This window comes from Galeopterus variegatus, unplaced genomic scaffold (assembly GCF_000696425.1).
Source record: "Galeopterus variegatus unplaced genomic scaffold, G_variegatus-3.0.2 Scaffold1014, whole genome shotgun sequence".
NCBI classification, from domain to species: domain Eukaryota; kingdom Metazoa; phylum Chordata; class Mammalia; order Dermoptera; family Cynocephalidae; genus Galeopterus; species Galeopterus variegatus.
Window position 1 is genome coordinate 51,365 of NW_007727125.1, and position 26,753 is coordinate 78,117.

The window sequence follows — 26,753 nt, forward strand, 5'->3', positions numbered from 1 at the left end:
TCTGTGAACTTTTTGAATTATCCTTGTATATTACATATATAGAACAACTTTTAGTCAGAACATAATTATTATATTACGTATAAATGACTGCAAAATAAATATACTATTTATATATAGCTGGTGCTACACTGGTGAACCATTTATTTCTTTTGCCAACATAATTCTAGTATAAAAATTCCAGTTTTCTACAAACTTCAAAAAATATTAAACCATCAAACTGGTCAGACTGGATCATCAGATTCCTCCAATGGTCTTTGGGGACATACGACAATTGTTTTCACTTTACAGAAGAAGAAAAAATAGAAGCAGAGTAAAATGCAAGACTTTGGGTAACATAAAACTCCTGTATCCCAGACTATTTCTAATCTAGTAAACAGTAAGTATACAAGTACAAACCTGAGGAGTCCTTTAGCTAAGAGAATACTGGTATTACACTAGAATTTTTTAGGGTATATATAAAACTTGAGGAAAAAAGAAACCCCAAATTAGGTTTCATAATGATATTTAACATAAGTGAATAACTACATACTCTGAGATTAGTCAGAATAAATTTAGTAACAACAAATAATTCTTGCTAAAAACCAGTTTACGTATTTCACTTTTAAGTTTATTTATTATTTTTTTTTTACACTCTAAGATGCTGTTGCAGAGCAGTTGAGGGAGATGGGGAGAGGGGAAGGGGAAAGGAAATAGGGTGGGAGAAGGAAGAAGGAGGAGGCCGTGATTGAGACCTGTGACACCCCCCTCATTCCTGCAGAGGACACCAGGGGGCTTCCAGGGGTGGCTCAGTCACTGCTGGGCTGGATGCAGATGTCAGGGGTGTGTGGCTAGAGCCCTGTGCCCCCCAACACCCTCGCTCAGGAGCCTGGGGTGTTTCTGGTGGCAGCTTGCTGGTCATCGCTGAGCTTGCAGATGTCGAGGGGGTGTGGCCGAGGCCCTTAGCCCCCCACTGCCCCAGCTCGGGAGTCCAGGGAGCTTCCTGTGGTGCACATCTCACTTTTTAAGCTGTTATTTTCTCATAGAGTCTAAGATACTAAGTGATAAAGAAATGAAATGGAATAAATCCATGTCTGCAGTGAGGCACACCCACGTGTTTGTCTATTTAATGGTGGAGGCTGTGGCTCGAAACATTCTCTCAAATAACAACCCATCTCAAAAGCTTTTATACCCTCTGATGCCACTTCCCTACTATTCCACTGTCTCAGTTGTTCCGGGTCTCACCCACACCATTCGACTGCGGCTCCTCCTATGATTGCTCTGCATCCCAATTTCACCTTCAAGTCCTTCACAGAACTGTTTTTGCTCCTCTTTACTTATTTTCACCTTTTCCTATTATTCTATAGCAAAATTATTTTTTTTTTTCACAGCAAAACCCTGGTTTCTATAAGTGAGCGGACACTTGTCACCCCTGTGTCTTCCTGAAATCCTTAAACTCTTCCAGTCAGTTGCTGATACCCCTTCTTTTCCAGGGTAGCTCATATTCTTATCTGTGATAGGTCTGAGCTATGCCTTTATTCCCGCTAAGCCCAGTGGGTACATATTACTGTTCTATTTATGAAACTATAGAGTTATTCCTCATGAAACCATGTTTTGGGGTGTGAGCTCATAACACAGTGATTCTCACTCAAGGTGAAGAGCATAGATACATCCCCTTGAAGGGTATAACACAATTGGAAGAAAGTGTATGTGGAAGAATATGTGGAGTTTTCAAGTGCACATATTATGACTAGTTCTAGATCACATGTAATTTATTCTGCAATTTTTAAAAAAGGATATGGGGTAAAGGAAACTAAGAAAAGTCTGCCCTGGAATAATTCTCATCAAAGTGTGACACAAAATGCATTCTCTGTTACTTACCTACAGTTAAAATGTGGATCTTAATTCATGGGATTAATTAAATTTTTCAATGTACCTTTAATTGGAATTCTATACAATTAATTATTTGTAAACAAATTTAACAAAGAAATATACTTATTTTTTACCCCTCCACTAAGTATGGGTATATACTATGAACTTGGTTCATTACAGAATTATCTGGAAAGAAATTACCTTGAAAAATTTAAAACACTATTTGAAACAAGACAACTTCTATGAACTCTAATATAATAAAGCAAAAACAATTGCAGTATGTAAATTAATCATATTTGGTTCTCTAACCATGGCAGTTGCTAGCCTGTAATCATTTCAATTTTAAGGATACAGATAAAAGAAGAAAAAACCGATTAGAAGGTTATTTAAGGCAAAATAGGCTTTAGAAAAGCAGACTATTTCACAACATGGTAGAGATGAATAAAAATTGATAAATTCTGGTAGATAAGTGCAATTTTATTATATGAAGTATGTGAAGGATGGTAAGTTTAAAGATTAAAAAGTAACACCATAAAAAATAAGTATATCTTTTTTATCTTTATTTTTTTAATATCTTTCTTTTATATCTTTATTTCAAGAACTCATCAATCTATGAAAATCAGGCAGTTGTGAATATTAAAGAAAACACTCTTTAATTTTTGTACTTTCAGGGATTTTTTTTACATTTGAATGTTTTACATAAATATTTTGAAGCCAAAATTTGACTTTTAAAAAATGTGAGCTTTACTAAAGTATACTCAAGTTTTAAAAAAGTTTTTCCATAATAAAATGTCTTACGTAAATAAATAAGATTTTTATAAGAAGAGTAGATTCTAACACTGATAACCTAACATATATATGTTAGAGAAATACTGCAATCAATAATATTTTTACATTATATCTTCAAAACAGTCAGGGTTTTGATTAAAACTGAACTCTTACATTGATTAAAAATTAAAACTCTTACCAAAATGGGAATGTTTTCTCTTAACCTTTATGAAGGAGTTTAAAAACGCGGTGATTAATGGTTTTTAAATATTTCTGCTATCCAGATTATTAAGCTCCTTTTTCCCTGCTACATTACTACTAATAGGGATATATATATTTTTTAACACATTTAGTCACATTTCAATGTGTTAGAATATTTTCAGCAGTCATTCAAATTTACTGTAGGTACACAGACTTATGTTAAGAGTTTAAAAATGAAGTCATTTTGAGCTAGAACCTTACTTCAAATCAACCTCACTTGTGATGGATCTTTCTGGATGCACAGTTCACATTATCAGTGGGTAAAAATACTATGCAAAATTTTTCATCTCAAGCATGCAAATCAGAAAGCCCTGGGTTCCACATTCAGCTGGAGCCTACATTAAAATGAAGTGGAAAAAATGATAAATTGTTAAAAGTCTGGTTTTATTAACCAAACTCCATTTCACATGTCCTCAGGCAATTCCTCTAAATAAAATGTACAGTCAGCTAATACTGGGAGGGACAAAGTTACTCTAAAATTTCCAAACAGAGTCTTCCACATTAAACCAGCATTAGGTATTAAATCTTACACTATGTATTTGGCAGCTCAAACTCTAAGGGAGAAAAAATCCATAGGAAAATTGCCATAAGAAAAGAAATAGCTGCTGCTTAAGCACCCTGGCTGACTGGCTCTCACTATGTAGCTGCTGAAGAGAGTAAAGGAGGCAATGTACTCACATTAATAGTGAAAAGCTGAGTAGTATTCCATTGTGTATATACTACTCTGCTATAAAAAAGAATGATGGACCTAGAGAGAATTATATTAAGTGAAACTAGTCTGGCACAGAAAGAGAAATATCACGTTCTCACTTATTTGTGGGAGCTAAAAATAAATAAATAAATAAATAAATACACAACCAACCTGGGGAGGGGAGGGAAGAAGACACAACAATTACAATTCCTTGAAGTTGATACGACAAGTGAACAGATATGAGGTTGTTGGGAGGGAGGTGGGATAGGGAGGAGGGAGGGAGGTTTCGGTAATTGGCCACAGTAATCAACCACATTGTATATTGACAAAATAAAATAAAGTTAAAAAAAAAAGTAAAAAGCTGCTCTCGGTGATTTCTTATCTTTCCATTTAATATCTGAGTATCATATGCAATATTTCTTACTTGGGAGTGAGTTTTAAAAGTTAATTTAGCATAAAGTTAATTTCTTTATTCTATTTATTCTTTATTTATTCCAAAGGGTACAATGCAGACCACCTTGCACTGTAAGATGAACTTCTTACATCAATAAGTAAAACTGTTTCGGTGCTGATTAGTTATTATTTTAAGCCTAAACTCCTGAATTTCTTGTGAACTGATATGTACACCTGATCAGTATGCCATTGTTTAAAGAGTTTTCTTAAACCTCAAATATTGTATCCCTAATCTTTGTAAGCTAAAAGAATGTAATTTGGGGGAACTGTTTGGATATTAATTGCATCAACATGCTGGTGATAAGGTTAAAAACCACTCACAATCTCCTTCTTACAATTTCAAGACTGAAAATCCTTAAAACCTAAGATCTGCATGTTTAGTTCAAAGCTCTATAAAGAGAACCTATTGAAAGCAAGATATTAATACAAATTAATAAAAATATGATTTTTGCAACATATGAAATACTTATAGTTGAATCAATATATTCCGTGTTTAACTATCAAAGCTAACAAAAAATTCTGTAACTTAGCCCCCTCCCTCTTTTCTTCCCTCTTCTCTTTCATTTCAAATTCACGGTGCTTGGCAGCATGCAATTGAAAGGAGAGGAATATTAATACACAGAAAGACACAACACAAACTGCTTCTCAGAGCTTTGAGAACTAAGGTCCATCATAGCCCCACAGAACTGTCTAGACTTTCGTGTTAAAATCTTTCATTTGTCCTTTTTGTTTCTAACCTAGTTTTCAAATCTCCCATAATTCTAAACATTCATTTGCTTTAATATATTTATATGCCATTATTTTCATGGTCGAATATAGAGGTCAAATTTACATACAGTGAAATGCACATCCTGTGCCACCCATCCTCTAATTAAAATATGGAAGAGTTCCATTACCCTAAAGCTCCCTTGCACCCTCTCCCAGTTAATCCCCATCCCCAATAAGCAACTGCCCTTATTTCTACCATCATAAATTAATTTTGTCTGCTCATAAACCTCATATAAATAAAATCATACAGCATGTACTTTTTTGTGACTGGCTTTTGTTTTGTTCAACATAATGCTGAGACCTATACAATTGAATATATCAGAAGTTCATTTTTTTTCCTTTAATTGCTGATGAGTATTTCATGGTATGGATACACCATAATTTGTTTATCTATTTTCCTGTTGATAGACATTTAGATGGTTTCCAGTTTTGGGCCACTATGAATAAGGCTGCCATAATAATTCTTTCACAGGTACTACTGTAAAAGTGTTTTCACTGCTGAATTATAAAGTAGGTAAACAGTTAATTGTATAAGGAACTGCCAAAAAATTTTGCAGAGCAGTTGTAATATTTTATAATCACACCATCAGTACAGGAGACTGTCATATCCTCATTAACTTTTGGCACTGTCTGGCTACAACAGCAGCCATTCTGGTGGGTGAATAATGACATGTAATTATGGCTTTACTATGTATTTCACTAGTGACATTCTCCCTAGTAATACTGAGTACATTTTCATGGGCTTACTGGCCACTTATAGATCTTTTTTTGCAAAATGTCTGTTCAAGTCTATTTCCCATTTTTAAATTGGATTGTCCTTTCATTATTGATTGGTAGAGTTTGTTATATATTCTGGAAACAAAAAATCCTTTGTCACATATATGCATCTCAAATCTTTTAACAGCGTAGCTTGCCTTTTCATTTGAATTTTCTTAATAAGCATAAGTTTTTAATTTTGAGAAGTCCAACTTATTTATTTTTATACTTAGTGCTTTTTGTATAGTCTCTAAAAATGTTTGCCTACACTAAGGTTGTGAATTTATTCTATATTTTGTTCTAGGAGCTTTTTTATTTTAGCATCTAATTTTAGGGCTATGAATCACTTTGAATTAATTTTTTGGGTGGTCAAAGGTATTTTTGTTTTTAACTTTTATCCAGATATTTCAGCACTACTTGTTGAAAAAACTGTTCTCAATAAAAATTAGTTAGAAAATGTAATTATTTTAAATAAAAATGTTATTTATGTAAACATGTAATATTTTTAAGAAACTTCCCAGTTTTAATTTCTAGTATGATAAATAGTGATAGACATATAAACAAAAGCCCTTTGGGATCCTCCTAATTTGTAAGAGGGTCCCAAGACTCAAAAATTTGAGAAGTGCTGCTCTGAGAACAACACCCACAACCTCCCCTTGATACACCCTCACTAACTCAAGGACATTACCAAGTAAAGTTCCTTCAGATGTCCCCGCTCTGTCCTACACCTGTCTTTATTTTAGCTAAGGCACTGCAGCCTTTTCACCACCAGTGCAATGTCAACATGGTGAGGAAGACAAATAAGGTCTTCACATCCTTATTTCCTTGGAAAGGTCTCAGGAACCCCTTTTGAGGGCTGCATGGACCACACTTTGAGATCTACTACACTATGCTGCTCCGATTTTCATGATTATGAAAAACCTATGCCTCCAGGGATACATTTTGTGTCTTCATACTTCTTAGGACCAGAAAGGAGGGAGTAAGGTATAAATGAAAAATCTAAAGAACTTAGAGACAATCTGAGATTTATAGTAATATTTTTCTTCTTAGTAGCTATGTGAGTGACTGTGGGGAAGTCAAATTACTTTCTCTGTATTTCAGTTTCCACATCTATAAAAAAGAATAATATAACCTTCTGCAGAGAAATTTCTGCACTAATGAGAAGCTTCTGAAAGTATGGTATGGTGCTATACAAATGTTTTTAAATTTTCATTATCTTAAATGTCCTGAGATTACCTAAACTAAAGATAAGAAGGAAACTCAGTAAAGAGATAGCGTAAGAGAAAATGCAGCTTAAGTCAAAGAAATAGTGGCCTACAGGTAATGTGACATCAGGGCTTGAGAATGAATTGCAAAATAATACTGCATAAAGCTGCAAGTAGAATATAATTGTACATACCACTATTTGACATTTGAAAGAGATTGTTCTTTTCAAACTTCTTGAAAACACTTCCTTTAATTTCAACAAACTGAAATAGTAAGCAGAGATACCACTTTTATCATTATAACAGCTTTAAAAATGGACATGCTACATACAAAATTTCCTAGAGAATAAATAACATAAAGAACAAAGAATTTTATCTCATCCTGAATATTGCTGCTAAAGCACCTGTATAACCTCAAAAATGTAAAAGAAAATCTTATACTTACATTATTAGACATCATGATAGTAAGCAGCGACTTGTTGTGTGAGTTAAAAGCTACATTGAGAGTTGTTGCTTGAACCATTATAAGAATTGCATGCAAAACTAACAGTCTGTCAAGGAAAAACCAGTGTGTTTTCATATTGTATTAACAGATAATACTATAAAATTCTGAAACTGAATAATGGGGAAAAAGATGACTATGCTTTCTAAATTAAGTCTTACATTTATTATCTTCCTAATTTCCCCATCAGCTATAGTTGATATACATTTGACAGGATAATATGTATGCAATCCAAATAAAACAAAAGTAGAAACAAACCTCCATGCATCCATTTATTAAGACTGTGAGTCCTTTGCAACAGAGTTATTTTGTTCTTTCTGCATCTCTGGGACTTGGCACAGTGCTTGGGAAACAGCCCCTCAAAGAAGTTTGTTAAATAAAAGAAATAAATTATGGTAAATACTGAAAGAAGAAACTTAAAACTATATATTCTGAACTAAGAAAATTTGTATTCTAAAGAACACAAAATAGATGTAAGTCTGGAAGTGATTTTCTTCTCTGGTTCTTTAGGGGACATGGAATGTAAGACAGTAAGAAATGTCTAATAATTAAGATTATTCCTTGTATGTCATTTTGAAGTATCCATAAGCTGCAGAACTATATTCATATCACATGTGGAATAGTTAATTAATATCTTAGAATGGAAACTGTTTTTCTCTTTTAGAACTGCAACAAGATTTTACCCTTACAGGTTATCTTTCCACTTAGTCTCTAATTTCTCAAGCATTAACCCAATTTCTTTCAAGTGTCACTCTTTCAGAAAGAGTAAGAAAAAAATGTGTCATATAACTGTGAATGAGTCCTGACTCCATACAGAACATAAGGATAGGTGTGTATATGTGTGAAATGTATATGAATGGGTACATACACACATGCCCACTATTTATATAGTAAAGCATTTACTCTCCAGACGAAAAGCTTTAAGCCAGGGACACATGCATGTTCGTGCATGTAGCCATGCACGCACATACCCGCTCCCCCCACCACCGCCAAAATTCCTCCCAACTAATTTCACGTTTTACTTTCCAACCCAAGGTTATAACAAAGATTTCATAGATTTAAAGATAATTTCAAGAAAAATTATAATATAAATTTGAAAAAGTTACATACTCATACATCTATATAAATACACTAACTTCATTATAAAATCTTTCCTTATAATCAGTTACATTGAGAATAGAACTGTTTTCTAGTAGCTCAAAGGGTTGTGCATAAATGAAGCTCTTTAATTTATAATTACTATTATAACCAATTCCTCAAAAGGAAGCACACATTTCACATCAATCTTCAGAATACACACAGACATATAAATCTTTTAATCTGTGAAATGGCTAATCAAATAAAATAAGGTATAATATCCACCGACTTTTAAAATTTCCAATAAGTCTAGAAGGATACAGACATAGAGAACGGCCATGAAAAAGTGAGGAATCACCCCAATATGGGCTCTTTTTCTTTCTTTAGGTTCTGTTGCTGTCCAATAGAGAGCATCTAATATATCTTGTCCAAAAGATGAAAACAGACGATCAGCAACCTAAAAAGGAAAATTATTAGAAAAGTGTTTATATTCCATTTAAGTATGTTACTAAAATTCAAATGCAACTCAAATACTAGAGATCCACTAATTTAGAACCTAGTAGAAGGTCATCTCGAGAAGAGCAGGGATCTTTGTTTACTTATTCATGGTCGTATTTCTTTATTTTCTGACACATAGTGAATGCTCAAATATTTGTAGAATTTGAATTAGGTTTTGTCTAATTAGCTATGCTGGTAACATGGAAAGTCTTACATAGTGGCAAAAATAAAAGGGGTTGAGAGCACATCAAAATAATGTTCTTCTGGTTTCAGCCCTTTAAGTTTAGACTCAGGACTCAAACTTAAAATTCTTTATTCACACTTAATACTTGTAAAGAACATTCACTGTTTTTGTTTGAGGTTCATTATATGGAATATAATATTCATTTTAGTTCCTAAATACTTTTTTCAGGTATCAATCTCTTTCAAAATAGTATAACAAATTAAAAGAGGTACTTAAAAAAGAAAAAAAAGAGGGCATTGTATTATTCAGGATCCAGCTGGAACACCACATCCTGAGAGAGGCCTTTCCCGGATTATCCAATCCCTTGTGCTTCCTACAGTCTCTACTGCATTACCCTGTTCTTTTCATCATAGTATTTATCATTTCCTAATATCTCCTTGTTTACTGTCTATCCCGCCTGAAGAATATAAGCTCCACAAGAACAGGCTTGATCAGCTCTGGATCTTTAGGGTCTAAGATGGTACTTGGCATGCAGTAAGTGCCTATTAAATGTAAGCAAATGAATACATTCAATTCACTACCATTTAGGGAGCTCTTACCACACGCCTGGCACCATGCTAAGCCCTTTCTAAGTATTGTCTCATTTATCCTCATAATCCCCCTAGTATCTCCACTTTACAGGTGGGAAATTGAGGATTAGAGATATTCAGCAACCAGCCACTGTGTCAAGGATAAGCAGGTAATAAGGGGAGGAGCCAGGATTTGATCAGAGGTAGTTTGTCTCTAGGCTACAGCCTGTACTCTTGCCCACCATGCTTAAACCAAACCATCAACTGTCGTCTACAAAGTGAGTAAGTATTGAAGCCATTTTAATCAGAAATTCATGGATCCTTTTTCTTGGCCTGTTTTCTAGCAACAACACTACAACTACCTTGGAGAGGGCTTTGCAAGCCAAGAGACGCACACACTAAGTGTGGGAGCAGGGAGAAGCCCTTGTTCCCTGCAACCCCCTAAGAGGAAAAGGCAGTAGAGGAGACTCACAGGGCACTGGCATGAAGAGCAATGCAAACAGAAGAAGGTAAAAGGGCTGCTTTCTGCAGGAGGGAGAACAAGACGGGCTACTCTGTTTCACAAACTTCATCCACACCCACCCCTTGGCATCCTATTTGAGGACAGGGTTGAGCAAGCAAGTGTACGGGCAGCGAGTCTAGAATCAGGAAGCTGGAGTGTGGTTTTAAAACACCTTGGCCAATGAGCTTAGGAGTGACCAGGATGGCTGGAGTCCCATGGTTTCTGTGAAGATGGAAAGTCCTTGGCTACCATGTGGTACAGCTTCAGGGAGAAAGGCCAGAGCCTCCATATTACCCCATCTGTCCATCCACTAAGAAAAAACTCTTCCTGGCTAATTTACAAGATGGGTAGACCTTACCTGTGTTCCTAAAAAATAGTATAGAAAAATGCAATTTGAATTTCAAAGTTTGTTATACAACCTAGGGTAGCTTACTATTTAAAAAACTTACTAAGATTCTGCCTATACAGCAAAGAATTTTTCTGCAAAGTGAATCTGTAACTGCTTAATTTATTTTTTGTATAAATGCAGATTTTCACATGCTGACTGCTTTAAAGTGACATACACTATATTAAAAACATCAAATACTTGGAGAAATTGGGAAAGTTTACTTGCTAAATGTAAATCTATTACAGCAAACATATACCTAATAATATTTTCTTCATAATTTTTAAAGTTTTAGCAAAAAGTACAAATGGATTTCCCATGAATGTGCAAAACAAATTTGCCTAGTATTTGACAATTTACATTTTCAGGGGGGAACTGACTCAAACACGTCTAGGCAGCAGGTATCCTTCCTGTGTACCATCATGCCCTGGGGACTTGCTACCATAAGTGTGTCCCAGGACTTGCCACTGTAAGTGTGTCCCAGGACCAGCAGCGCAAGCACCGCACCTCTCTAGAAATAGATTCTCCAGCCCTACACCAGACCTACTAAATCAAATTCCATGTTTTAACAAGATGCCCAAATGACTATACGCACACTGAAGGCCAGAAGCAACAGCACTAGAGTTGGCAGAAAAGCATTCTTGACTCTCAGGCCCCTTCTGTATTGGAAGACTTGAAGTCATGCACACAGGCCAGGGCTGTGCAGGTGGTGGGCCACACTGGCCACAGTGGGGTCAATGAGCGTCCTTACCTCCAGCATGTTGTAGATGATGTAGAGCTTGATGACTGACTGCCCCCTTATCAGGTGGTACATCATGGAGTAGTCAACATAGTGCATCATAAAATAGCAGATTACCAAAATGACACCCTTCAAAATGTCACACACCTGGGCAGGCTGAAGCAAACGTCTATCCCTGAAACATATAAGAAGTAATAAAAATATGAGTTTCAAATTATATGTAAAAAAAAAACCAAATAATTTTTACACATTGGCATACAAAGGTAACGAGCATTAGGTTGATCTTTTCAAAACTTCAAACCAACAAGGAAAGTAACACTAAGTATGAAATTTTCTGCCTAGGTACAGAATATAAAAATGTTAAACCAGAATTACTATTAGAAGTTGGCAATCTTAATAAGCAAACAGAGGGTCGGCATGTGCACACAGAGTGCTTTAAAGCAACGGCTTTCTGAAGTTCTTACAACAAGAAAATGGAGGGGACACACCTGGGTGGGAGGGGGGAGAGGGAGGAGGGAGGGAGGTTTCGGTGATGGGACACAATAACTAACTACATTGTATATTGACAAAATAAAAATAATAAAAAAAATAAAATAAAATAAAAAAATAAAGCAACGGCTTTCCATGATTGACATGAACCTCTAACCTAACCATGAAGCCCTGTAGCCTGCTAAGTCAGCCCTTTCTACACAATGTCAGCATTATATGCACATTGTTCTGGACCTTGTACTTTTTATTTAACATCATAACAGATTTTCCCATACTGGTTTGTGGAGGGTATTAACATTAGTAAAGCACATGTATTTCACAGGGCCTTAACCTTTAGCTTAGCAGGGCCACAGCCCTTAGATTAGAAGGACCAAAGTCCTTAGATCAGGCTGTAGCTTAGTAAGATCTTTATCTTAGTAGGACAACAGTCCTTAGCTGTTAGAAGGCCCAAAGCTCTTTAGTTTAGGTTGTAGCATAGTAGGACCACAGTCTTCAGTTTTAGCAAGGCCAAAGCCTTGTAGTTTGAGGAATAACCTAACCTTTTAGTATTGCACATAGAAATGCTAAGCTTGGGAAAAAACAGAAAACTTTCACAGGACTAAAAATTCTCTGGTATGGATATGAAAATTGTAACACAGCAAAAGTGCTTGGCCTAAGGGCAGATGCCCTTGGTGCAGCTAAACCTAATGATGGGAAAAGAATATATGCTAAAAGCTTCAAGGCTACTCTGCCAACTAGTGGTTGGTTCCACATTTCACCTTCAACTGTTTTCAGTTTCCTAGGGAACAAAGTGTTGCCATAACAATTATCTCATTGGTTCTTTTGTATGTCACATAGCTTAGTTTTACGACTCCTTTGATGGTAAATTAACTTAAACTATTCTTAAGTTGCACCTGCTTTAATGAAAATTGTTATGTAGCCAGTTTGTTGATATTTTCACTATGACTGATTAACCACCTGTGTTTTCTGTAACTTTCTTGGCTGGACAAAAAAAAGGAGAGAAAACCTAGTTCGGGGCTATTTTCTGAGGAATGCTTCTCTCTTAAAGAAGTCGTTTCCTGGAATTAACCCCTTCTGGGCCTCTCACTGCTCTGGAAAAATGGGCTTTGAGTAATCCTTTGCATCTCCATCACTCTGGGGGAGAGGTGATATTGGTTCATAAGAAACTCATATTTTTCTGACAGTGCAGTGTTTCACTATGTGGATGTACCATAATTTATTTAACAAACCATTTCCAGATTTCTAATCTTTAGCAATATAAACCATGGTGCAATGTATATGTCATGTCTCAAATATGAAAATATATTTGCAGGATAAATTCCTAAAATTGGAATTTCAAGGTTGTATTAACTTGATATTTTGATAGAAATGACTCAACTGCCCTCTGTAGAGGTTGTACCTCCACTAGCAATGTTATGAGAAAGCCTATAACCCATGTGCATCATCACAGTGTTTGATTAACTTTTAAATCCCTGCCAATTTCACTGGGGAAAAATGGTATCTAGTGTAGTTTCAATGTTAATTTCTTTTTTCTTTTTTTTTTTTTTTTTTGTCCTTTTTGAGACCGGCCGCACTGCGCTCAGCCAGTGGGCGCTGTGAGCACACCAGTCATCCCTATATAGGATCCAAACCCGCGGCGGGAGCACTGCTGCGCTCCCAGCGCCGCACTCTCCCGAGTGCACCACGGGCTCGGCCCATCAATGTTAATTTCTATTAGGAGACTAAACATCTTTTTTATATATTTAAGGATTATTTACATTTCCTGTGAATTTTCTCTTCATATCTTTTTTGTACTGGCTAGTCCTCTGTGACTTGAGTTGAAATATTTTTTTTCCCTAATATGACCAAAGAATCATTCCTTACTTCTGAGGTTAGAGTATGAAGAGCTAAACCTAAATTGGGGGGGGGGGGAACCTTAAGACACAGCAAAAAATACATTAGAAAAGAAAATATTTAAGACTTCTTCCACTAGATATAACATTCCTATGACAAGAATGGGAAGGATGCTTTATCTATCTACATATGTCAACTGCAGGCTGACACCTTAAGACAGAAAATGCAGTCTCCTGTTTGGGCAGCTTTTATGTATAGTGCATTCAATCAAAAGGCTTGAGTATTTTCCTTAGGTGCTACAGAATCTGTTTATTTTCACCAATCATGACAATACTCTGAGCAACAATATTAGGGGGCGCTCATCTGCTAATCAGCCACTGGCCTTCTGAGCCATCTACGCATTTGCTATTTCATGGCTATGTATGCTCTGGAGCTCTTTCTAACCCTTGTCCACATTCAGATCAGGGGCTCTTTTCTTCCAAAGATCCTTGCAGAGTTCAACAAGGAATCTGTGTCTTCCAGCTGTTACACTGCTTTATGATATGATGATGACGTAATACCAATTGTGTGAGCAGTTGTTACAGAACCTCACTCCTGTTTTCTACATGTATGCTATACAACCTTTTCAGTTAGGTATGAATTTGGTTCATTTGCTTACAGACAGAATATGGGATACTACAAAAGTCTGGGAAAGAGGCAAATTCTTTGAAGACTATGCATAGGAAGGACTAGAAGTAGATGGGAAGACACTGAGTTGAACCAACAAGCATAAATGGGAAACAGGTCAGAATTTGTCTAAGTCAAATCACCTATCCTGAGACAGGCAGGAAAAACCAAGTGAAATTATTCTTAGTAGTTGAAGTTAGGGCTTTGGGCAAAATTGCATTAAACACTTTGATCAATCTTTATGATTATTTTTCTGTGACCCCGACTTTCTCTTCTCTAACTCTGTTTTTCTCTCTCCCAGACATACTCTGGCCCTTTTCTCCTTATGGAACCCAGAGTGATCCTCATCTCCCACCTCCCAAACACACATCCCAGAGCACAGATCTCTGCCAAGGGCCATCTGACTATCAAGGTCATTTTCTATCCCACTCCCACAAGGTTGAAAATGGAAGAGCTATTACACCTGTCTAGAGTTGGATCTGATCATTTAAACATACTTCTAATTCAAACACTGAGAAAAGGACACACTGTGAACACTCTTGAGCTCCTGGCCTGTGTGTGACTTCCTCCGCTGGGATGGCAGGAAACAAACTCTGAGGCATCAGTGAGGATGCTGTCCCACCCCACCATCAAGTGTGGGCACAGCTCAGCATGCACTGAAAATCACACACCACCTATAGTTGTGGCCCTCTGTATTTAGGAACTATAGGTCATGTTTTACAAAATAGGTCAAAGAAAATGATAGGAACTAAAAATAGGGTAGCATTAATTAATTTGCATTAATTTCCAAAATGATGTTGATAACTAAAGTAGAAAACTATACTTACAGCTTTTGGGACTGTACTGGCATCTACTTAGTTAAGTGATCTCAGTCAAAGCAATTTTATTTAAGAGATAAAGGGCTCGGGCTGAGCCCGTGGCGCACTCAGGAGAGTGCGACGCTGGGAGCACAGCAGCGCTCCCGCCGCGGGTTCGGATCCTATATAGGGGTGACCAGTGTGCTCACAGCACTCACTGGCTGAGCGTGGTGCGGCCGGTCTCGAAAAGGACAAAAAAAAAAAAAGAGAGATAAAGGGCTTTTTTGGTATATATCCAGTTGCATTTCTTTATAAACATATTTACAACAAAACAATGTGCTAGCATATCTATGAAGGAATATTATATTTAATACAAGTCATTGTTAGAAATTAGATCTACCAAACATTGTAAATACATATCCCAAAATAATATAATACCACACTCTTTGAAACAAGGTAAGTTAAAATTTTAAAATTAAGAGTCAACAACTTAATTTAGTTTTATCTTACCTAGGATTAAACTAGGTTGTAAAAACAAGGAAAAGTTGTAGAAATACCTTATGCTACACTTTTCAGTTACTATGTGGCAGGCACTGTTCTAAGCACTCTGCGTATATTCATCTAGTGTTCACAGTAATCCTATAAGAAAAGTACCATCACCATCCCAATTTTACAGATGAGGCAAGGGGCAGTCCAGACATGCCTGCGATGGTACGGTTAATAAGTTACTATGTGGTGGAGCAGAGATCAGAATCTTGGCAGTCTGGTTCCAGAAGGCATGCTCTTCATTACTTTCTATACTCTAGACTTTTTAAAAAAGAACTTCTAAACTTATAGAATCAACAACTCAGGACCTTTTAGTAAAAGTTTAACACTATAATTTGTCATTGTACTGTGATCTCGTTTGGAAAATTATTGTGCTAAAAACCAAATACATCTATCGTTTTATTCTTTATTTCTAAAAACACATGCAGAAAAAATAGGACTACATATATTCCTTTGGATCCACTGCTTCCTGTATGTCCTCTGCTCTGGTGACAATCTTCCATTGCTAACATCATAATTGGTTCCTACAGAGATGACTGTGATTTTCAAAATTAAGAAATATTATTCAAATAAAGAATAAAAGAAGCAGAACTCTTGAGAAATGAGGGTCTTGTTTTCATATAAATGTATCTGTTAATGAAAAAGGAAAGTTGCAAAAATAAAAAATTGTTTCTGAGGTGGTGTCTTAAAAGACATCTGTGCATACCATAGACTTCCTATAAAAAGACCTAACCTCAAAAATAAGTTTACCTGGTTAAAACAAGTTGAACCAATCACAGTATTTGTTTCTTCTCTGCCAGGATATTTTTATTTTTATTTATTTATTTATTTAATTTATTTATTAATAAAAGATAAACAGTAAGGGGATCTAAACCCTTGACTTGGTGTTGTCAGCACCATGCTCTCCCAAGTGAGCTAATAGGCTCACTTATATAGGGATCAGAACCCATGGCCTCGGCACCACACTCTCCCAAGTAAGCCACAGGCCGCCCCCCAGGATATTTTTAGATAACTATCTGATAAGCATTTCAAACTCAGTAAGAAGCTTATCCTCAGCTCTGCCAATTAATCTTGAATTGGCTCTTGAATAATACTTTCAGGGTGACGTTCTTCATTATAAATGGCTATTAAATGGTAGTTACTTGCTATTTCTTTTGCAAATGCTGGAAGTCCCAGATGAAAACCATAAACGAGAAACATGCTGTTTGGCAAAGTGAAAATCCCACTAATCTAATTTACGGGTTTGGCTGTGTGTTATGGCAAAACAAGTAATATTAAATAAGATATTTAACAGAACTTGAAAATTTTTCAAAATAATCTCCCTTACAGAAACCAAATTCTCTGCATTTCTAAATTTTACCTTTTATTCACATAAATACTTTTATTGTGTTTTTACTAATTATACAATTTATAATTTTCCATTGTATAATTTACCAATTAAAGCATCTCCAGTTATTTCAAAGGGCTCATAGATTTATGAGAACAGAATTACGTAGTAGAGAAAGATGATCAATTCCTCCCATGCTTTAGCAGAAGATAATATGCTGACTATGAGGACAGGGAGATCTGGAAGGAAGAGGCTGCAGCAAAAATGAGCAAGAGACATGGAAGAATTCCTGCATAGTTAATTTCAAATAGGTACTGAAGCATGCCAGAGTTATCAACATGAGTTATTTCATTATAAAATACATAAACTGGATATTTCTTTCTCTCTCTGCCTCAACATTTTTAGCTATTTGTAGAATAATTGAAAGAGTGAAGAAATACAACTACTGCTGAAATATAAAAATGTAAAATATTTAATATGGTTCACATTTTTGAAAGAGAAGTCCCTTTATAATTTTAAAGTAAACTGGAATAAAGCAGTGATATCAAGATGTTTTCCCTAATTAGAAAATTGAATACTTTCAATCTTAAGTTTGATTGACATATGATACAAAAATACTTAACACTTACACTGAGTGATTTTAAAATAATTCTAGACTATACTAGAAAAAAATAACCAGTTTTATAAAGCTCAATATTTAGAGTAATGCAAAATAAAAACTGCTTATATGGAAGGAACTAAGTCCATCTGACTACTGTAGCAGCTGGGAATGAAGTTTCTGTTGTCAAGTCTAGATTAACACACGTAATTAATGATCACTTTACTGAGTGATTTTCATGTTAGGTGAAAGCATGGTCAAATCCTTCACGGATAAATGTGGACAGGGCTTTGGGACCAAGTAAGGATGCTATTTTTAAAAGAAGGAACTACACTTTCTTCAGTTATGTTTCTACTCGCAAATGTTTATGTCTGCCTGTGCTCTTCACCTCTGCATTGTAATTAATACTCGTTTGTACTAATGTCAATTTGGCCAAGAGTATAGAAGGAAAAATCAGGGTTTACTCACCACAAGGAGTCCCTGTGCCACCACATTCCATTCTATAAAGGAAGTGAAAGTGCTCCTCCCTTCGGTCTGATTTACAAGAGAGAAAGAAAGAGAGAAGTTGTAATGTTGCTACGCTCTGAGCGTCATGGTGAGGCAACAGGGGACAACAAAACCTGAGGTTACCAAGACTTTCTAAATATATAACAAATATGTTTATTGCTCTTGACAAATAAGCCACATAAGATCAGCTCTGGTAAGAGGAAATAACAGGCATAATTGTTTCCCCAGAGAAAGATACCAAGAGCTCTCCCTACATGTGCTATAGTGGTGGCATTAATCACTTAGGCCAAAATCAAGGCTTAATTTTGTCTAAAAAGATAAAAATCTATTCCTAATATATATGTGAAGTTAATTTGGGGTAGAACTATCTCAAAAGAGGTAAGGCATGTGGAGGAAACACAACAGATTAAAAAACTATCAAGCTTTTGAATTTCATAATTCTGGGCGATAAGAATTTTATTATGGAGTAAACTCTCAAAAGAAAGATACACTTGCTTTTTAAAACAAGGGGAAAAAAAAAAAAAAAGAGTCCATGAAACCTCAAATGAGTTCTGCTTAAAACTGGGGTGAGAGATCAGCAAATTTGCTTGTACATATCTTGTTTGCTCTAACAGTAAAAGCAAAGTATTCTAGCCATTTATTACTTAAACCTACTCAACTCAGTTATCACTGTCTAACTTTAGTAAAGCTTTTTTCAACAACAATAATTATCAGTTCTTGGCTCCAGATTTTATCATTTTTCTCTATAATCGCCCTCAACTTTTAACCCAAATGAGACTGAGAATTCTAAAGCACAAAATAAAGTCACAAATTTTAGGAGGAAAGAGCATTCACAAAAATGCCAGATAAATTAAAAATAGTTATATAATTGGCTTTTAGTTTATTCTACAAGTAAAATTTGGAAAAATGATGCTTGATATCTGTTTAGCATAATTCAGAGCAGTCTACTTTTCTGAAAACAAATCCTATCATTCTTCCAAGAAACACAGATACCTCACATAATGAATCAAAACTCAATTCTGTATTCCATGTCCTCAGTCATTAAAAGATTATCCTAATTTAAGAAGTTTCTCAAATGTTTTCCTAAAATGATACTACCCTATCTGAAAAAGAAGGAAGAAATATATAAATAAGTCTGCTTTTAAAAAAATCTAGATATATTTCTTTTTTTAGTGTACAACAAAGCGTTTGGGGACAAAGATTTTTCAATATTTTTAATCCATCAGAAAGAGTTTCAGCTAAGTATTCTTGAGGTCACTGAGGACAGATGTAAACTTTTTATGAAAACAATGCATCCTTTGCAAACAACACACACGATTATGAACTCAAGATAACAAGATAAGGCACACAACTATGGACCCTGCCAATACCTCACAATGAACAATACTTTATCAGGGTCAGAAGTTGGCAAAATGCATCAAGCAATCATGATGAAGGCTGGGTTTACTTAAAGGGATGCAAAATCATCTTGGTCCTCAGTCTTAGAGAAAGGTAGAGACTATTTATATAGTTGTCAATACTGACAACAACTGAAAACCAAAACTAAAGCCAAAAACCATGGCAAGTTTGCAGAATATCTAGAAATAGGTTCGAAGATTAAATTCTCAAGCCTAAAATCCAGGGGTCTATTTGCTTTAAAAAAGCTCTCACAAATGCTGTGCCAGATAGAGATCCGCAAGCAGAGGTTGTGAGAACACTAATCTCAAACATGAAAGGGCAATTATATTACTCTATTATTGATGTGATGTTGACACAGACAGTAATAAACTGCAACTACTTAACTGTTTTCATGTCAGAATCTTGATTAATTTGACAAATATGAGATCTTCAAAAAGTAAATGAAAAGATTAGTATTATCTTTTAATTCTATTTTTCCACAAATATTTAAAAGTACTCTCATATTTTTTCCTCCCTTTTTGGGAATAATCTCAAAGAACTAAGAGATTAGAAAGATACTAAGTTTTTTATGAGAAGAAGAATGAAATATAGAAGAGAGAAAAAGAAAACATTCAAAAAAAGAACAATCAACTTTTTGCTGGTCTCTAATTTCTTTTTATCCCTTTGAAAAAAATATAGTCAGACTGAAGGAAAGAGCACTCACTTTTTGCTTGCTGAGAAAGATGGAATGTGACATAGCTATACGCAAGACAAATCAAATAATCTTTAAGAGAAGTAAAGAACATTGAAAGGAAAGGTATAAGAAGGCAGAATTTGACTATTTCCAAATAATCATTCCATAAAAAAAAAAATATTTGAAAGGTCTTAGACTTAACATTCAACAATAAGTTTAATATAACTTCACATTATCAAATACGGCATTTTGTGCTTCAAAAATATTGCTAAAAGAGACAATGTTTTCTAAATTGCTCAAAGAAAATAAAAATTCCAACTCATGTTACTTTAAGCACAAATTATTCAATTTTAAAAAACACACGTAAGGCATTAAGACATTAAGACAGTATTTTCATATTCTGTGTAACCTGGCCTACCCTCACAAAGAGTACTTAAAATTGCTGAAATTCTGTTATGTAATTAAACTGCATTTCATCTTTTACATATTATATAAATATTTCTTAGTAATAGCATGAAATGTAATTTTTCAGTTAATTCAAATTGCAGAAATTAGTTAAGAACTGTTTGCAGTGGAAAACTTAGTGTCTTAAATGTAGTATGTAACAGGCTGCCCTCTAGTGTTGTTTTAGCTATAAACCTTGAAAATAGAAAACATTTTATTTTCAAATTTTACCCTAACTTAGACTAAAAATTACAAGTTAATGTAAAAAAGCAATAATCTTTATCTCATATCCTAAAAATATCTTAAAATATCTAAAAGTGGTTGGACCTAGGGGCCATCAACCACACAAGATAAAGCAAATGGAAGTAGAGGATTTATAATTTCCCATTTCCTTGCAACACCTCTTTTAGTTTTCAGAATACTGAAAGACTTTTCTAATGTTACTTTGGTGCCCTCTTTCCTCAAGTGACAGGGTACACACAGAAATGAACCTGAATGCAGCACAGTTCTAGATGTCTGTATGACAATAGGATGGGTCTTCAAATAAGAGCCCCCAAAAAAGAGACCCTTGGGAATATTGGCAAACCACCACTTCATTCAGAGTATGTCACTTGCGTGCTAACCATTTCCGAGGAAGAAGAGAGTCTCTTTTACATTATATTTTATTTTAATGTTTTGTCTTATCATGCCAACAGCCATATAGAATATATGTCTTTGAAAGCCATTCACATAAAGATGGCTAGAGCATGAACATGCCACAAACTGTTAATCAAAGAACTAAAAAGTAATCTAGCCCATAATGTAGATGTGAAAACCCCTATGTGATATTAGTTATTTTATGTCAGGCAAGTCTCAACTGACTTTATCTAAATTTCTATGTGTCCATCAATCCATCATCTTCATGTAGTCACACATGAAGATTCATATTTAGTAATGCTTTATCAGATTTCACTTTGGTCTTCCAAAAAGTTAACTAAATACCATGATTTTATTGAGCTTCCAATAGTGATAAAGGAAAAAAGTACACTGAAGTGAGGCTCCGTTAATGTTAAAGCACCATGCTACAAATGTCTTTAAGATAGTTTGCTAATAAGAATAAAGCCTTCTTAAAAATTCTCCTAAAGGTATAAAGGATATACTTGAAATATCTTAAAGCTGTTGGTTAAATTCTTAAAAAGATCTTTCCATTTGATTAACTTGTGATTAATAAAATATGCAACATAACTCATTCTTATTTTGGATGGCAACTAAGGTTACAGTATATAAAGTATCACATATAACAATGATATGAACTGAATTCTTATACTTGTTTTATACTCCATGCAATATGCTAAGAAGAATTTTTACCTTTTTCACAATATGATCATCATGATCATCAAATTATTCCAATTTTTATTGGAAGAATTTCTTATCCAAACTGCTTAAGGCTCATTTTTAAAGGAACTATACATGTTACTAAGTATTAAGTACATGCTTATTTACTACTTTAAAAGAGAATCTTCTATGACGTTAGTCTTTAAAAAAAAAAACAAAACACCACCATATAATTCTATATATGGCCAATAATTTTTAACTCAATTTCCGGTTAGATTATTTTATTAATTACATATTTTATATACCATGGAATAGTTGCTACATTTAAATGAAGTTTCACAAATTGTTGTCCCTTTCGGCATTTTAAAACTTTTTCAGAATGAAATGTAACTAGAAAAGTGACACACATTCGAAATTTAACTTGGACAACTATGCTAAGAACTAAGTAATAATGTTATAAAGAGTAACTATACAGAGTGAATTCAAGTTGACATAACTATACAAAGAAAGAAAACTGCAAAATCCGAACTTCCTTCTAACCTTAAGACCAATTAAACTTCACATAAGCTTAGCATTTTCACCTTACGAGTCCTAGTATTGGTAGAGAAGAAAGAGAAGAAAACTGATATTTGTTGTGGTCTTCTATGAACCAGGCACCATGCTGGATATTCTTTTTACATCTCCCAATCTTTGTTGTAAAAGATGCTGAGCTCTCCCCATTTTCCTGATGAGGAAAAGGCTTAGAGAAGTTAGGCAGCCGCCCACAGCTCCCCAGCTAATTAATACTGAGTGGGGCTGTCTGATCCTTCCCATGGGGACAGTGGTCTTCAGGAGTCTTTCCACTACCACAAATCAGAGGGAGTCTTACCTGTATAAGTACCTAAGGCTCTACGGGTCATGAAAACTATCTCAAATGAAACAGGGGAGAAACCCCTGTAGTAAAAGCTCCTTAGGAGATTCTGATACCACTTGTCTCCCACTTCCCCAGCCTAGAACCTGGTCCTCTTTTACAGATGATGCATAAGAGGTCCAGGGACTTTGAGAAAATAAAGGTACAGTTGAGTTAGGAAAGTGGTGAGGAGGTCTGATTCTCAGTCCTGGACCCTTCCTGTTCTGCTAGACAGCCTTTTGCCCTAACATTATTTTACTGGCTAAAGCAAAGTTTTGGTTTAAAACTTTGAAAAAAATGTACAGATAAAAAGTATAATATTATATCAACATGACATCCATTAAAAAGATAAAATTAAAAATTAGTTTATGTATTAAGGGCCAAAGTGTGAATAAAACTACCAATTATCTTTATTCTGTAAATTCTACAAGTAGTAAAAATAAAATAATTTAGACATTTAAAATAGTTAATGATCTTAAACTTACCTTAAGCCATAGCAAGGCAAAGTGAGGAGCCTGAATAATGCCAGGAAAACTCTTAAAGGAAGCAGGGTGAACACATACAAAAATGCATCCAGGCACAGAAAGATTCCAAAAAACATGAGCTGGATTTTAAAAGGAGAGAAGAAAAAAAAAAAGTAAAATATTCTTTAAATAATTGTAGATGGAAATTTCAAATAATCAGGAAATTTCTAAACTTTACGGGAAATTAACTTATGCTAATTTAGCCCTGGAAATAACAAATTAACAGTACTATCTGTGTATTCAAGCCATATTTCAGTGAAAGTTCTTCTTCAAAATGCAAGTATGGACTTCTTCCAGAGTCTTTGGTCTACCACCTTTTGGTCTACAGAAATCAATTAAACTATTCAAAGGAAAAGTTGCCCTTGGCCACAGCTACGTCTCATCTGATGTGGCTTTCTGGGTACCCTTCAAACTTTAAAGACATTATAGCAAACCTTTTAGATAAAACTTTTTACCTTTAGCTTTACTCCTCATAATTTTGTTATTTCCTGTTTATTAGAGTGCTTCATTGATGAGAAATATCAGAATACATTTTGAGTTAAAACATTGTTTATGTTAAAAATACGTGAACTGATTACTAGCTTTAACACAATTTTATGTGCACTGAAATTTGGTGTACTCATTTCTAATTACAGGACAAGTTGCTAATGTTTCTCTCTCTCCCCTTTCCTATGTGCTTGCCACACTTTTTTTTTTTTGGTAACATTATACATTTTTACCCATTAAATTCAGGACTATATTTCACAGAAGGAGGGTGGAGTCTTTTGATGGCTTGGAGAAGTAGCCACATGCAGGCTATAGCAAACTCTGTTATTATAAGAGCAGTGACTTATGCATGACCCCAACACACAAATGTATTATGCTATAAATGACTCTACCATAATATTCCATGTATCTTTAGTCAATAAATTGTCCCAAATTACTTAAAATTCATACTGCTATAGGCTGAATTGTGTCCCCCCACCAAATTCATATGTTGATCAGACAATATGTAGATCAGAATGTGAACATGTACGGAGATAGGGTCTTTAAAGAGGTGATCTAATTTTTATTTATTTATTTTTGGTGATTTAATTTAAGATGAGGTCTTTAGAGTGGGACCTAATCCAATATGACTGGTATCCTCATAAGAAAGGAAATTTGGACACATACGTGGACACAGAAAAGATGATATGAAGACACAGGGAGAAGACAACCACCTACAAGTTGAGGAGAAAAGTCTCAGAAGAAAACAACCCTGCCAACACCTTGATCTCAGACTTCTGGCCGGAACTATGAGACAATATATTTCTGTTGTTTAAAATGCCAGTCTGTGGTACTTTGTTATGGCATCCCTAGGAAACTAATAAACAAATCTTTAAATAAAAGAGCAAATTTTAATTTTTGATGAGAATGTCTCAAAAATATATTATGCATGTGAGGGTACCGCAAAAAGTTCATGGAAATATAGAATTAAAAGATAATACCAATCTTTCCACGAACTTTTTGATGTATCCTCGCATATATGCCAGATTTCTTAATCTAAATATATAGACCCTGATGACTTTTTGTTTGTTTTCAACAAGTAAAATAATTTAACAATTTAGATTCATTATGAAGAACACTGAAAGTACAATGCTAAACTACTGAGCCATGTGTCACAGACTATATTTTTAAAAATCTCTCCACAGTAGTCAGAGTCAGTCATCCTGTCTCTGCTGCCAGTATAGAGTCACAGTTTTGCGTGTTTTCTTGTTTGATACACAAAGGAGTGTTGTAGAACACTGAGCAAGGTCCACGTAAAGTTAGTGGTCCTTATTTATTACCCACTTGTTACCCTCCCTGCTTACTGGGGGACTGTTGGCTGAGCTCTGAATGCAAAAACTGCCAGAACCCTGACCTTCCCAGAAAGTACTTTGATGTGTATGCATGAAGACACAGGATGCTGGGAAGGAGAGAGTATGTGGCTGTCTTTCTCATGAGTTTATACTGGGGATCAACATACAGTAATTCCCCTGATCTGAGGTTTTACTTTTTGCTGTTTCAGTTACCCACAGTCAACTGTGGTCTAAAAATATTACCTTGAGTTGAATATTACCCCCAAAACTTAGTCCCCACTGTAACTGTCGAGGGTGGGAAATCCTATTATGGTAACCGAAAGGTGGGGCCTTGAAGACGTGATTAGATTGTAGGACCATGCCATAGGGAATGGGTTAATAATGGTGGGTCAGGGGCATGGTTCTGAGGGATTTAAAAGAAAAGCACATGAGAAGTTAGGCTCTCTCTCCTCTGCCATTTTCTGCCATGTGAGACCCATGAGTCACCGTCACTACCACCAAGACCCTCACCAGATGTGTTCTCTGGACTTTGGATTTCCCAGCCTCTGAAACTGTAAGCAATAAATTTCATTTTCTTACAAAGTACCCAGTTTCAGGTATTTTGTTATAAGCAACAGAAACGGACTAAGACAAATATTAAGTAGAGTATTCTAGAAATAAACAATTCTTAAGTTTTTTTTTTTTTTTTCCCTGACCAGTAAGGGGATCACAACCCTTGGCACGGTGTTGTCTGCACCACGCTCAGCCAGTGAGTGCACCGGCCATCCCTATATAGGATCTGAACCCGTGGCCTCGGTGCTACCAGCGCCACACTCTCCCGAGTGAGCCACGGGGCCGGCCCAACAATTCTTAAGTTTAAAATTGCATGCCCTTCTGAGTAGTGTGATGAAATCTCATGCCACCCTGCAGTATGTGAACCATCCCTTTGTCCAGTGCATCTGTGCTCCAGCAGCACCCTGCCCAATAGTCACTTAGTAGCCGTCTCAGTTATCAGATCAACTGTTTCAGTATTATAGTGTCTGTATTCAAGTTACTCCTATTTTACTTAATAATGGCCCCAAATTGCACGAGAGGTGATGCTAGCAATTCAGATACGTCAAAGAGAAGCTGTAAATTTCTTCCTTTAGTTGAAAAGGTGAAAGTTCTCTTGAAAGAAAAAAATCATATGCTGAAGTTGCTAAGATCTACAGTAAGAATGAATCTTCTATCCGAAGCATCTGCCTGTGTTCTGGCAACATTAACCAGAAAGTGTGGGTGACAGCCATCTTATTTACGGAATGGTTCCACCAATGCTTCATCCCAGAAATGAAAAAACACTTGGAAGAGAAGGGCTGGAATTTAAAGTCCTATTAATAACAGAAAATGCACCTGGTCATCCTGAATCTGTTAGCTATGAAATACAAATATCAAAGTTGCATTTTTACCTCCAAATACCACCTCACTGCCCCTTGACCAGGGCATGGTTCAGTTTGTCAAGGCCTGGTATTTGATTGCATTCAGTCAGCAACTGATGTAGACCCTAATCTGGACATAACGCAGTGCTGAAAATCTTTAACATTCATCAAACTGCACTGCATGAATTAGAACCAGAAACCATAAATGCCTGCTGAAAGAACTTATAGAGTGAAGTTGTGAATGATTTTAAAGTCATCCCGGGGACTGATGGAAAAGTTAGGTGAATCATTCATGTAGTAAGACAAGTTGGTAGAGGATTTGCTGACATGC

At 35.4% G+C, this 26,753-nt stretch overlaps 1 protein-coding gene across 2 annotated transcripts in view; it reads right to left on the reverse strand.

The window, feature by feature from the left end:
* TAPT1 (transmembrane anterior posterior transformation 1) overlaps positions 1 to 26,753 on the reverse strand; it is a 53,140-nt gene that overhangs the window by 15,561 nt on the left and 10,826 nt on the right. The window contains exons 1-6 of one of the 2 annotated variants that reach the window (XM_008574215.1): positions 23,173 to 23,248; positions 17,931 to 17,996; positions 11,219 to 11,381; positions 8,651 to 8,786; positions 7,196 to 7,293; positions 6,945 to 7,014 (exon numbers count right to left, since the gene is read on the reverse strand). In XM_008574215.1, coding sequence (XP_008572437.1) covers positions 6,945 to 7,014; positions 7,196 to 7,293; positions 8,651 to 8,786; positions 11,219 to 11,381; positions 17,931 to 17,956 — 493 coding nt within the window. In that variant the 5' untranslated portion in view covers positions 17,957 to 17,996; positions 23,173 to 23,248. Of the gene's footprint in view, positions 1 to 6,944; positions 7,015 to 7,195; positions 7,294 to 8,650; positions 8,787 to 11,218; positions 11,382 to 17,930; positions 17,997 to 23,172; positions 23,292 to 26,753 lie in introns of those variants that run through there. The other variant, XM_008574214.1, reaches the window with a different exon arrangement.